The sequence below is a fragment of the Pygoscelis adeliae genome, unplaced genomic scaffold, assembly GCF_000699105.1.
Source record: "Pygoscelis adeliae isolate BGI_AS28 unplaced genomic scaffold, ASM69910v1 Scaffold286, whole genome shotgun sequence".
Lineage (NCBI taxonomy): Eukaryota > Metazoa > Chordata > Aves > Sphenisciformes > Spheniscidae > Pygoscelis > Pygoscelis adeliae.
The window spans coordinates 7,299,430-7,313,523 of NW_008825076.1; the positions used below are offsets into that span (position 1 = coordinate 7,299,430).

General features: G+C 40.4%; 1 protein-coding gene across 1 annotated transcript in view; it reads left to right on the top strand.

The window, feature by feature from the left end:
• Positions 1 to 14,094, top strand: part of CDH4 (cadherin 4, type 1, R-cadherin (retinal)) — a 188,882-nt gene that overhangs the window by 12,916 nt on the left and 161,872 nt on the right. The window contains exon 3 of the mRNA XM_009326875.1: positions 7,120 to 7,296. Coding sequence (XP_009325150.1) covers positions 7,120 to 7,296 — 177 coding nt within the window. The remainder of the gene's footprint in view (positions 1 to 7,119; positions 7,297 to 14,094) is intronic.

Below are 14,094 nucleotides of genomic sequence, written 5' to 3' on the forward strand. Positions count from 1 at the left end.
TTTGCATTTAATTACAGTTGCCCACCAAGGGCCCTGCTGCATTTTTTGTAAAGAAAGGATATTCTCCTGCCTGACTTACAAACCAGAGTGTTGTGTTCTCCCTATTTAAAAATTTCCTGCTTTTACCTGTTATTCTTCAGCTTTTTTCTTGCTTTGCAGCCCTAAAACGCTAAGGAACATTTTGATTCCTCAGTCACACTGATCGCGTTTCATTTGTTATATTGGATAAAATTTTCCAACGTCTGCAAAGCCAGCCAGATACCTAACAACCTTAAATTTGCATGCATGCCTCATTTTTCAGCTATCAAGGAGCAGTGCAGATACAGGTAGCTGCTCAGCTTTGACACAGACTCCTTGGGAGAGAGGGGCATTTGGCATGGCCAGTGCATGCGTGTGCATTTTACGTGGCTCATTCTCCTCCTCTGGGGGCAGTAACTCTGTTAGATTTCAGTCAAACTTTTTCTTCCCTGTCAGCTGATGTGTTCTGGAAGCACATGCATTTGCCAAATCTGACAGTTTTTCTTACTAATTGACTCTAATGTGAACTGCTCTATGCAGCGCCACTGCTAGCTGATAAAAAAAAAAAAAAAGTAATGAATTTTTGCTTAACTAGCTGATTTAATTAAAATGTTTTATACTGTAATTGTATGGTTTCTATAAATGGAGAGGTAATTTTGTTTAATGAGTTCCTAACCAAACATAACATTCCTGACTGTACGTAGCCAGATTTGATAAAGGTCACAAACGCTGAAATTCCACTGTTTGCTTTTGTAAGTCATGATGATCAAACAGCTTGATTTGGCACTTGAAATATCCTGTCAGGATTGGTTCCCTCTATTCCTGTTTATACCAGAAATTATTAGTATAGTTTTAGGAGCAGAGGGGGTTCTTCTCTGTATCTGAACACTGTTCATTATCTTTAAAGTGGAAGTCTACTGCCAAAATCACGTCTCATTGTCAATTAGTGGCTTCTCTGCAAACACATTAATTTAATGCCCCTGCTGAAGAGCTGTGCACATTGGAACATCTTGCTGCTAAAACACTAGTTTTCAGAGCACTTTGACACAAATCATTCATGAATAGCAATTTATGCCGTGATGGTAATGGGACGTGACATGAAGCTATCTTTGATTAAATTTACCACAGCTTACAACTATTAGTAAATAGAGCTAATGTAGATAGTCATAACAGATTTCTGGAAGGTGGATGAGGAGAAAAACAGATTATGGATTCCTTACCTGTGCGGTTCCTAAAGAATGCCTTCACATAGATCGACTGTAATAACAGTAAGTCTAAAATAAAAAAGTCTGATCTTCCTAAAACTATTTGTTTCTTGTCTCCAACTTCGGCGAATTCAGCAATGACCTAAATAGAAAAGAATCAATTACCCTAAAATAAATAAATTTGCCTTTTGTTCTGCAAGCCTTTCATTATACTGTATGAGAACACAAAATGAAATGTCTCTCTCTGCTAAAAGATCAAAAACTTGGGAAATGGTGCATTTTGGGAAAAAAGGGCTCATTCGTCCTCCACTGCCATCCCTGATGTCAGCAAAATGTTGTCTCCTTAGAACAGAATTCATGAAAATGTTTATTTTGCAGCGCTCTCGTGTTCCCTTTGTTAAAGAACTAAGCTATATTTTCATTGTCTTACTTTCTGTTTGGTAAATATCATTTTCTCCTGTCCTTTCCACAGCTACCATGGAAACAAGCAAAAATGCTTCAGATTAAATATTTTTAAATAGATTTTTTTCCTTGGCAGAAAATGGTACCAGTTTCCAAAATACGTATTGATGTAGGAGATGAAGGGGAATATGTTTGAGCAATGGACTTAAAGGTGGCTTTGTATCCCCTTGTATTGATAAAAATATATTAAAAACACGTAGCTTCAGTTAAACCCTAGGAGTGACACCAGAAACAAAGCAAGCCAAGTATTATTTCTTTTCTGAAAAATGTCTAGTGTGAAGTGTTAAAGATCCTGTAAAAATAATAAGACTGGCATATAAATAAAACACCGGTTAAATCGTAAATAATTTTGATACTTCGGAAATAAAAGCCTTATTACCTCTCCTCTGATCGCAGGTACTTTTTATTCCAAGTGCAAGAATAATATATTTTAGTGCTGAATCCTAGAGCATTTCATTTTGCAGGTTGAGCCCTATAAAATTAATAATCTCCAACAAACGTACCCTAAGACGCACTGTTATTTATATGCAGAGAATGGTGGCTTATTTACCCAAACATTAGAGTGATCCAAAATGTTCAGCTAAGCAGGAACACAAAATATGATGTTATATTATGTAAATGGGTTTGTGATACGCTCTGCTGGATAATAACTTCCAGATGTCTCTGTAGCCAGAGGCTGACGGATATCAAAGGCAGGTTGGCTGGGAGGGGAGACGTGCCAGCTGGCGAGACTGGCTACTGCTAAGTGTAGCGGAAGGTGAAAGCTGGTATTTCTTCACACTCACTGGTTTTATTTGTGGACTAGTGAAAAGTCAGTGACTCGCAGCCTTCTTTTCATGACCAGAGATGGGGCTTGGGGGGCTGGAGGTATCCCACATGTCCTGTTCTTTCAGTGGGTTATTTTTCGACCTCTTTTGTGAGTAGGGGTTGAGTTTAGCCTGAGTCTCCCAACAAATGGAAGGGTGACAAGCCACGGAGTAACAGTGGCAGGGGGCCACAGACAGCCACTAGCTAGGTGGTTATTCTGACTTACCTTTTATTGCCAGAGCTAAATGCAGACGAGGAATCTCCCTGAGCTCTCAACGCCATGGTGTAAATGGAGTTAGTCGGAGCACCATACAGCCTCACCAGGTTGGAGGAAGGTTTCCTAAATCTCTTTGGTTTTAAAGTCTGATAGTCCCTAGGGGTTTAGCTACGTGTCCTCTTCCAAATGCAGCACGTTGTGTTCACCATCATTAGATGCAATGCTAGACTGAAAAGGGATTGGAAATTACTCCTGTAAGATGCCATTGAAGTCACTGACATGGACTTCAAGAAAGCCCTACACCTTCTGTGGAGCGACCTTTGAGAAGAAGGATCTTTGCACAGTCCTTCCAGATGAGACGGTGCCTCCTTCAACCTTGCATTGCTTTCTGAGAGCTCGACCGGTCATCCCAGCGAAAGGTTTCCAGTTGACTTCAGTATGTTTTTAATTGACTTTAACTGGTAGCCCAAAAAAACCCAAAAGAGCGGCAAGGGGAACTGTAGGGTAGATTCTGCCACACTGTACTGCAGTTAATCTTCAGCTCATCAATGTGACTTCCTGACCAAATTCAGAGAGGATGGTCTCTGAGAGACTCTTCCCCTGTCCTACAACTGCTCACAGCGAATATCGTAGTTGCACTTTTCAGAGAAAGAAGCATTTTATTAGCCCAAGACGCAATAGCTGCGTTATGATTTGCCCATGTTGGTGTTGTGCATACGTATGTTGCAGTTATGGGCCACAAACCCATTGGAAGAGACATTGGACAAGTCAGAGCAAAGTGTTGATCCCAGGTTTGCAGAATGTAGGCTTTAAATAATACAGCTAGCACGGCACACTTTACATCGCTTCATTAGCAAGCTCTAAAAAATTCTGCCCTAATATGAATACTAAGGCATTAGATCATACTGAATCCAAATTCATAACAAATTTATATCCCAGCATGGTCTTTCCTCCTGTTGTTTTTCTTCATCCCACATTTTGTAATCACTTTGTCTCCTTGAACTTGAAGGTTTTCATCTGTTTTGGTTCAGCTGTATTTCTCTAGCTTATCAATGTCCTAAAGTAATAGACAGGCATAATTACTACATTATCTGACTATTTTATATCCTCGTTTAATTGTCTGTCTGTTGCCAAAGACCATGCTCACACGTTCCATGCTTGGTGTTTGATCCTGTTCTAACGAATTATAAATGTCACCATGTAATTTTCAGAATGGAGAGTGGATTTAATTTTCCACTGGGCATGTGTTTCATGGACTGGCTTCTCTGTTTTGCTGCAAACACCCATGATCCTTTCGCCATATGTAAGAGGGTGATGGCACCTCACAAAAGCAACGGGAGGGATGTCACCCTAAAGCAGTAGCACTAGAGGTGCTCGATTTGATTGTGAGAAGGACTATGGACAGACTGTGTTCTGATGACACTACAAAAGGTAGAGCAATATTTTATCTTTTGAAAATTTCTGCCTGAGATTCTGGAAAGCATATGGCCAGTAAGGCCATGAGAGAAGGAACAGTTGTTGTCTCAGTGAAAACTGTTACTCAGCAAAAACAGAATTGTAAGCTGTGTTTTATAATTAATTTAATTTGGTGTAACATTCTGCTTTTGAGTTGAACTTCAGATCTTTGCAAACTCAAAAGTACAGGAGAGTTTTCTAGGGCTCGTAGTTAGTCGTTGCTGTTATTCCAGAGATGTTCTTGGATGTTTCAGTCAGAGATCTGAATAGGTCTGGCATTTGTATTCACCAGACTTTGTTACTGCATTTGTCTCACAGCTTTTAAACAGCAGAAAACATATACAACGTATTTAAACAACACCGGAGAAATTAAGGTCATGAGAATACATCATCAACAAATGAAGATAAAAAAAGAGCTGTTGTTTAAAAAAAAAAAATTGTTGTTGCAAGACGCTTCTGAAATTCTACATACCAAATTCAGAGTCATGTTGATGATTTATTCTAATGTAGGAAAACATCAAGAGTGACAAGCAAGCTAGTCACTGTCTAGTCACCTGCCAGCAAATATTTCATAAAGATTAAAAAGGCTGGTACTGCCTTGCTGAGCTGACACTAATTATTTCAGTATACATGGAGCTTTGGGATTCGTGTTAATTCTCAAGTCTGTCTTTAGTTCAGACTCATTCCACTGTGTAAACTCAGCAGAGCACAAATTATTTGACCATCCTTTCATAATCTGTCCCCATGCTCACTTGCCAATTATATAAACTGATCCAAATACCTGCTCTCAAAGGATCCCCATTTGGGAATCACAAGTCAATTGAAAAAAAAAGGGGATATCCACTTTTCTGTAGCTCATGTCTGGTAGTCCTATTTCATGTTGACATTCATTTCTGGGTATCTTCTTTAGATAACATTGTTTTCATCAGTGTTCAGAAAAGATACCTTTCTGGTGATAAAACCCTTTTTAGATGAAAACTTTATCGGATATAGCATATTGCATCCCATAGGAAGGATGAGCTCAACAGTACTTAACAATATCCTGAATATCCCGAGAAAGTCTCCCAGTGCCACATCATGATGCTGTTTCTTTGTTCATTACACACTTAAGTGAGTATTTTTGGAACAACATCTAAATATTGACAGTGGTACAGTGATCTTGCAGCAGCTTAGTGGCGATGCTTGTTGAAGGTGTATAAAACAGCATTCAGGCAAACACAAAACAGCAGTCACCTTGGTGGCATGAGTTAGCGTGAGAGAGGATTTGAGAAACGTGGCTATGTGTGTGACTGAAAAAGACCACATTTGTCTGTTCTGTGAAAATTCAGCTCTGGAACTGGCTCATTTTGAAGGTTTGTGGTAAAAATAGCTGCATTTTTGCACAAATGCTTCCAACCATTGCAGCCAGTGGATGTCTGCCCTCCACAGGTAACACAGGTCGGAGCCATGATCAAGCTGTACGAGTGGCCTCCCTGCTGCGATGTCCAGCTTTCGGCATCCAGAAGGTCCACACAGCTTTGGAGCCACCACTCAGTTCCATATACTGTTTAGATTTCATATACTGTATAGTTTTTAGGTGACTGCCTGCGTCATTGCACTTCCAGATCAAGAATTGAAATGTACTAATAGATGGATTTACATCAAACTATAAACCCCGAAGCAATGATTCCCACTGAAATCAGTGCCTACAGATAAATGCTTGCAAATGTTTGTAGGATGTTTGAGTTCGTATATTTTGAGTAAGACTAAAAGTGAGTGTGGCTTAAAATTGCAGGAGCCTCAAAAATTACTTTGCGGGTTTTTCCTGGTGTTCTTGGGCTGTGGGGTGTTGTTTTTTGGGTGGGGGGTTTTTTTGAGAAAAATCGCTGAAAATTGTAAAATGCAGAGAATAGTGTTCCCACTGGATCTTACCTCAAATGAAGAGAATGTGTCTTACGATCTTTCTGATTTGTGAAAGTTCAAATGTTTTCTGGTGGGAGCGCAAGTCACCATATGGTAAAAAAAGCTTGTCTTTGTTAGCTGTCTTTTCCGCGGACTTGCCAGAAGTAACACCTGGAATCCTAGAAGGCCACAAAGTATTTAAGTATTGGGACTGGGTAACCTCTGAAGAGCTTCTCCAAATCTGCATTTCATTGATTCATCATTCTGTAAGGCAGACATTTTCTAATAATGAACCAGACTCTTTAAGTCCAAACCATGGTCTCACCACTTCCATTTTTATGCCACAGCATTTTAATGTTTCCAACACCAAAATATGCCATGGGCAGAATCCGTAGTTTAAAAAAAAATCACAAAGGACTCACAAGCGCCCCAAATAATGAAAATTGTTTTCTAACTGAGATGTGTTACACTTCCCGGGCTGCATGGGGAGATGTGTGTTTGGGATTTGTGTTCAAAACCCAGCTCTTAGGAAAAGGTCATTCCTCATGAAGCACTAAGAAGTTGAACTAATTCACCTCTGCAGCCGTGGAGCTGACTCTCCCCCTGGTGTGCTTTGTTTGGTTTGGTGGGATATGCCCGCAGAACCACAGACCGTGGTTCTGTAACCCTGTTAATGCCAAGAAGCAGGGTAACTTCACACTATAAAACTGGGCCCATGACATAGGCTGTAAAGGAATTCTGTCCCTTTTTTTGTGTTCTGGTAGGTTGCATTTATTAGAAATTTGCAGAAACTTCTTTACCCCAATGTGCCGCTAAAGCTCCCTGCTGCTGGTGTAATGAAGACGATATATTCTGGGAGGCATCTTGATTTGAGAGTGACAGCTCCATATATTTGTGAAAATGAAGTGGCAGCAGAGTTGCCACTATATTATGCCTTCATGGTGCAGAAATATATCATGTTAATAATTTTCAGTTACATGTGACCATTTGCACGCGGGGAAGCGCCGCTGTTGGGAGAAGTCCTAAGAAGTGAGGAAGAAGCTAACTGGTTTTGGTTTCTCGTTTCCAAAACAGCCAAAAGGAAGGAAGACTGTGCCCGGAGAACTGGCGCAGCAGCAAAGCGACACTCTGCTCCCGTGGCGCCAGCATCACAGCGCTAACGGCCTGCGGCGGCAAAAGCGAGACTGGGTCATCCCACCGATCAACGTGCCAGAAAACTCCAGAGGACCCTTTCCGCAGCAGCTGGTTCGGGTAAGTTAAAAAAAGAAACAGAAATAATAATGATAATAATAATAATGGTAATCTTGCAGTTGGTCTAGTGAAGTAGTAGGTGTGGTCCAAGCCCATGGCATGGGAAGTCTGGCTCAAAGAACAGGGTCTCTGCTCTTCCTCCCTCGTGCAAGAAAAGTTGCCTTTTACACGCTGCTGAAACACTTCTTTTCCAAAGTGACTTGCCCCAGTTTGCCCTCCCCCAGCTGAACGGCAGCCTAATCGCCTCCTTCCAGCCAGTCCCTCAAGAGACGCTGGCATTGCTGCCAAGATGGCACTTTGCCCACGCTCTTATCCAGAAAACGGCTGCAGGTGTAAAGCTGGGCTTGGTGACTCCCAGTGACGAGGGGGTGCTGCATCCTTCCCTTCCTTCGCAGAGCTGGAGTACAGATGCGTGGCAGGGCTCGAGGAGGTTGGCTGCCTGCCGCCGCCGCAGATGGATCCCTTACCCTCTGTATGTTGCTGGTTTCTTTCTTTACAAGGATGATCTCTGAGATCAAGTTTACCCATGTGGTTTTCTGTGATGATTACTGGATGACAGGAAAAGAAAAAGAAGGGGAAAGGGGCCTTTGACAGTCACATTTGGTTGATATATTATTGCTGTTGATAAGCGTTAGCAAAATACAAATACATGTTGCTATTCCTCTTGTGGGTGCTGGTTTCAGTTTTTGCAGCAGTAGAAAGATTAGCTGTAAAGAAAGAATTCCCTGGGAGACTTTTTCATCTGTTCCCTTGGAAGAAAATGGCGACAATTACAAAATTTCAGAACTTATTTTGAGCAACGGTGGTGTGTCATTGGCGTCCCTTCTCAGGAAGCTCACCTAGTCATCTTGAAACAGTGCCTGGATTCAAATGAGTTGTCATCATTACCTGTTTCACACTGATTAGCTGATACTCTTCTGCACAACCCATGTCTGGGAGGAAGAAAGGAGCGTGCTGAGTCCTTTAGAAGTTCAGGTGAATTTTGCAATGACTCATGCAATGACTGATTGTGTTTGTGTTCCAAATTCACCAAGTATTGGGTAAACTTGAATTGTTGGTGTCATTTCTTTGTGCAATTAAGGAAGTACGACAAAGAATAAAAAAGTAGCAGGTGGCAAATATTTTTATGCCTGTCCTGGAAAAACAGGGAGGGAAGCCAAGACTCGTGTGGTTAGCAGTGCTGAGTATAGAGTGACCCATTAATGTGTCGTCCTACTAAGTTGAAGAAATGCCTGAAGAGGAGAATAACCTGATGTGTCAAAAATATCTTTCTAAATCAGATTAATAATTTAGATTAATTCCTGAATTCCTGTGAAAAGTAAGTGGAGTACTTGCAAAATGAACTTACGCCCTGTCCCACTCCCTGCTGATTTCTTTTGAGCTTTGACTAGACAGCGAGAAGACAACTTGGCACCAGCTTACCATGGCAAATTTGTTGATTTATAAGGACTGAAATCTCTGTGGCACTTTTTCCCCCTACAGTCTGGAGATGAAACAGAAGAACTCAAGAATGCAAAACTCCAGTATTAATGAAAGTGACAAATAATAAATTTTATACAGGTACAGAAGAATTGATATTCATCACTTAAACTACCAGTAACCTTGGAAAGATAACCTAACTGATGGAAACACAGAGCTCCCAGATTTTCAGCGATATATTCCGTTGCAGTTTTTAAATACAGATGCTAGTGGAAATACTGAAAAGGAAGTGAAAAATGGGGTGGGAAGGAAAGAAATGGCTTACCAAGGGCTGCTTTCCTTTTCACCTGACATACAGAAAGTATCGTAATGACAGGGGAGATCATACAAAGAGTGCAACTTGATTAAGTGTGAGACCCCTGATGTCTCAGGCTTGGGTTGAGTTTCTGCTTATCTGCAGCATCTGGCCCGTTTGCTGGCCCCTGAACGTGAAACTTGGGTGATTCCTAGCAGGAGTTACGGCTTCCCCTGTTAGCCTTTGCTCTTTAATTATCCAGAATAGGACAAATCAACATCTTCAAAGACCAGCACTACCTGATTATTTCCATCCACATAATTTTCAGATTGCCCTGGAGCATTCTGCTGTCTCCTAGATCTAGGTAACAGTTTTGATCTGATTTCCCATGCTTTTGCTCACCGGGCGCTGAATATTTTTGTGTCCATCTGCTCACAAACTGGAGCTAGAAGTGCACATGTGAAGTTACAGCTCAGATCCCATTTGAACGGAAGGAAGTCTGTCACAGTTTTCTCTGCTACTTTATATAAAGCGTTCAGACCTAACGCTTGTTTCTGGACACTGAACTTTTTTGGGTCCAGAGAGCCCTGCTTGAGCTTACATTTCATAGGTTTAACTAATGGAAACCAGTCCCTCTATTGTGCTACCTTTGGTTCTGATTACCTCCAAGGAGAGGAAGGGATGGCATGAAAAATCTGAATATTAAAAAAAACAAAAAGCCCTACCAGAAGTACATTTTCATAGTACCACTTGCTGTTTGCGTTTTTATAGGTCAGACTAATTTGAAATGCATAGGCAAATCTTTCGGGTTCCTCCTACTCCTGCTTCCTATTGTGAAGGTAAAAATTCCATTTTATGGAAGTTGATTACTTACTTGTCAGTATTTTTAGCAAGGCTGTGCCTGAATGAAGTTTAAATCATAGCAAAGGTGAAAGCAGCTTGATGGGAGCCACATACCTCGAAATGCAGCCCCATCTGGTTCAGCTGGGATCAACTATAATTCTCTGCTCATTAAACCATTTCATTCTGATAAATACATTAAATGAAAAAGTTTTTAGAAAAAAAGAAAAAAGGAAGACATCACAACATTATCCCTGCCAAAAAAACCCTCTGCTAATTACAGGGTTTTTTCTTTCAAAGGAACATCCGTGTCTCTTCATATGCAGCAACCACACTCACTAGGAAATGTATTTCAGAAAAATAATATGTAAAAAATAATAATAGGAATTTCTGATTAGTTTTGGCTGCTGAAAAGATTCACTTATTCTTCAAAGAGTTTAAATAAACATTTGACATGTATAAGCTAAAAATAATTTTTATTGGTATAAAAAATGTTTTGCAAATTTTGGTTTTGTTTTTGAGCTGAGAAAACAGTTATCAAATGTTATTGATACATACGTATTTATTTTGCAAACATTTATGAAAATCTTGGGTTTAATTTCCTTGTGCTTCACTTCCACCTTTGTATTAGGAGTAATATTTTACATGCTGTGAAATATTTTACTGTAGTGAGGATAATTTCGTTACTAATTGTCAGGTACTCTCATTATTATAACTATGAGGTCCACAAAAATGGCTATTAAAAATACAAAAACAATATGAAATCCTCCTCCTTCTCCAAGCAAATGACTCAAACAGGCACATTGATCAACTAAGATAATATATGAAATAGTTATGCCCTTGCTGAGTACCATCTATTTTCTCACTGACTCATCCTTTTTAGCTACATGTGTAGTTAATTCTTAATTATCTATTAGCTAATCTTGTATTTCATCCTCTTCTGAACTTCAAAAAGTCTCTCAGTTTTGGATCCACGTGCAAGTCTCTAGCTTCTTCTAATGGGAATCTTGAGTCAGTTTTCAAGGCTGAAGTCTTGGCCCATCTCACTGGGCTGCATGAAAATCATTCATTTAAAAGACCAACAGTCTTGTGCAGGACCGGCCTTTGGTCATGGCATGCTTAGATAACAGACTCCTTTATCAACCACTGCAACCATATTCACCTTTATGAATGCTCCAAACTTCCAACTTTATCTCCAGGACCTTTCTAGAGCTCTTACAAGCTGCCTGTCTCTAACTTGATCTGCATAGACTCTTAATTTTTCCAGCTTGACTTTATTAAACTTGGAACGGAAGAATGCGGTATTTGCCCGCTAGATCTCCTACAATAAAAAGCTTGTTCATTCTCATTACACCGGAATGAAAATCCACTGAGGATGACCAAGACAGGGTCTTGGTGCTCTCACAAACTGCTTTGATTGCGTGCTACAGGCACAGCATGCTCTCTCATATCCGAGCGCTGGTAATCTCAGACACAAGAATACTAGAAATAATCTAATGTGTATAACAGGGAATAAGAGGGAAGGGTGCATTTTATGTAAATTTAATCAGAAAGTCCTGAAGTGGTTTGGAAAGTTGGCAGAATATAATATACCTGAAGACTCTTACGTTGCTTCTTAGCAGAGGTGTCGTTGATTGGTTGGGTTTCATGCAGCACAGTGCATGTTAATGGAGCAGAGAGCTCTTCTTAGCGCACTAGAAAACCCCACGGTGGACTCATGGCTGGGTTTAGCACATGTTAAGCTATACGGTGAAATTGGATACTTAATATGAAAAAAGTTGATAGCACACTCAAGAGCTCCACAGCCTATTTGTGTGCCGTAGCCCATCCTGGCGCAGAAAATAGGTCTAGTGAGACAGTTCTCCAAAAGTCTAAAATCCCGGTGTTGGAGATACACATGAGGTATACTGAGCTGCAAAATCCCCCGCAGGCTTGGACCATCAGCCCTCAATATTGCCATTTCCTTTGCTCATCATGGCTATTTCAGCATGCACCTTTGCACTGTTTTAAATAGTTTTATTGTAGGAAATCCCTCATGCCTCCTCTATCAACCTCGTTGCTTACTGCTGTGAAATTGGCAGTTCGGAATCCATTAACTCCCAGCTGCAAGACAGATGGCATCTGTCTGTGGTGAGAGAAGGTTTGTTGAGAAAAGGCCTTGCAAATGCTTCCCAAAGGACATCAGACCTTATTTTTCCTGAGAGAGATATGGACAGCCTTGATTACAAATAGGCCTAGATCTTCCTTGTTCTTCACAGAAACAGGTGTTTCTTTTGCCTTACCAACCACAACAAAACCAAAAAAAAATTGCTAGTTCTGGTTCTCAGTACATCTCGTCTTCGGTACCCTTGTGAGCATCACCAGCTGAAGTTCAGAAATTAGGCGATTTGGTCTTTATTGTGACAATCAGACGGACATAAGAAGGAGCAAGCCCTGAGAGTGGAGAGGAAATGGGACATTGTGCATGTTGTCTTGCTCTGTAGAGGCACAGCCTTTCTTTGAAAGCTGGTTAAAAAATGTAGTTTGCAACAGCTCTTGGCTCTTGACTGTGATTTCACGCCACAAACCAACCAGACACCAAAGAGAGAAAGGTTAGCAGGAAAATGATTCATTAAGCATTTGTGTTGCCACGGTCTTGGCTCTGGTATTGATCGGTCCTCTGAGTGTGTGTGTTACCAAACCAGGGCTCGGCACACTTGGAATGAATGGAGAAAGGGAGATAGGACACATTGCTGCTTTCTTGACACGTCCATTTGAAATTTCTTATAAACATGCAGTTTAAAGCAGGTTCCTAAACGTATACCACACTGTATATATTCCTCAAACTACGTTCCTTTGTTTGCCTTCTCCCTGGCGTATGAAGATGTCATTCTTAATCTCCAGAAATAGAAGGCCAAATCCTGATGTAGAGTCACGCGTCTCTGCCAAAGCTGGTGGGGCTACACCAGCGTATGCCATTTGGGAATCTAGGTCGAAGAAAGCAGATGCCCAGTGCTTTATGGGCTTTACATGCATGCGCACACACTACATTATGGATTGAAAAGTGCAGCTACAGCATAAATGCTCCATTTGAAATTCTCTTACAACAGCATTCAAGCCTATACTGTAATTATACATATTGTATTTCCTTGTATTCAGACCCATGGGGAATTTATATTGTCCTTGCTAAAGCCAGAGGGACTGAAGGAAAGCAGTCATTTAATGATTCAGCTGTCTTGGGCTCTATGATTTAATCAATCATATGAAAGAAATTTTTAGATTCTTTGTGTTTAGAGTTCTCTTGTCTGAGCAGAAAATGTTCCCTTTTTGAATTGCTTTAATAGCTGTATTTATGCAGCTGAAAGTTCCTTAAGAAATGAAAGTAAAATCAAATTGCTGAGAATGCCTAGATAATTTATCGGAGAATAGTCAATTAGAATATATTAATATTTTAGATTTCCATCATTAATTTAATATTCAGAGATTTAATTTAGTCGTTGAATTGCTGTAGTGCCATGCGTGGGTAGATTGTTAGGCTGAGTGCTTAAAACACCTGCCACAAATGGGTGAATCTCTCTTTGATTCCCAAGAGCACAAATGCCTTTCTACTGGCATAAGTCTTGCAGCAAAAACTCAGACACTAAATCTTGCCTGTGCCCTGCATTTTTCCATAATTGCAGAATGGAATAATACAATCTTCTAGCAGAAATAAATGCAAGAGCCGTATTTATTTATGCATTCAAATCCAGACTGAGGGGGAATTTGGTGCCTTGTGGTTCTGAGTTTGTCAGTGTATTCCTGAAGAATTTCATTTTGCCAGCCCTGCCTTGTTACTTACTCAAGGAGAACCGTCGTTAAGCGAGGTTGGGATTTTAAGGTGATTGATACTCTGCAGACAAATATCGAGAACTCCCATTGCCCAGTTCAGCTAAAAATACTGCCCTTGAGATTTTGCCATTTTTCAGGATGCTTTGGGAATAGTAACATCAGTGGGAAAAAAAACCTTAAATCATAAAAAAACCACTAAGTCATAAAATGCCATGTGATTTGGAAGTCATAAACTCCCATCAAATATGGTTACAGTTGCATGAAAGAAACGGAACCAATTTTTGATTTCCCACACAACATAAAAAACGAGATTCTCAGAAGCCATTCACAGCAATGAGACTGCTCCCACTCCAGTTGGGAAGTATCAGCATGAAATTACGGCATTCTCAAAATTCAGTGAGAATATTTCTGATTTTCTTCAGGTTTAAGCAGAATCT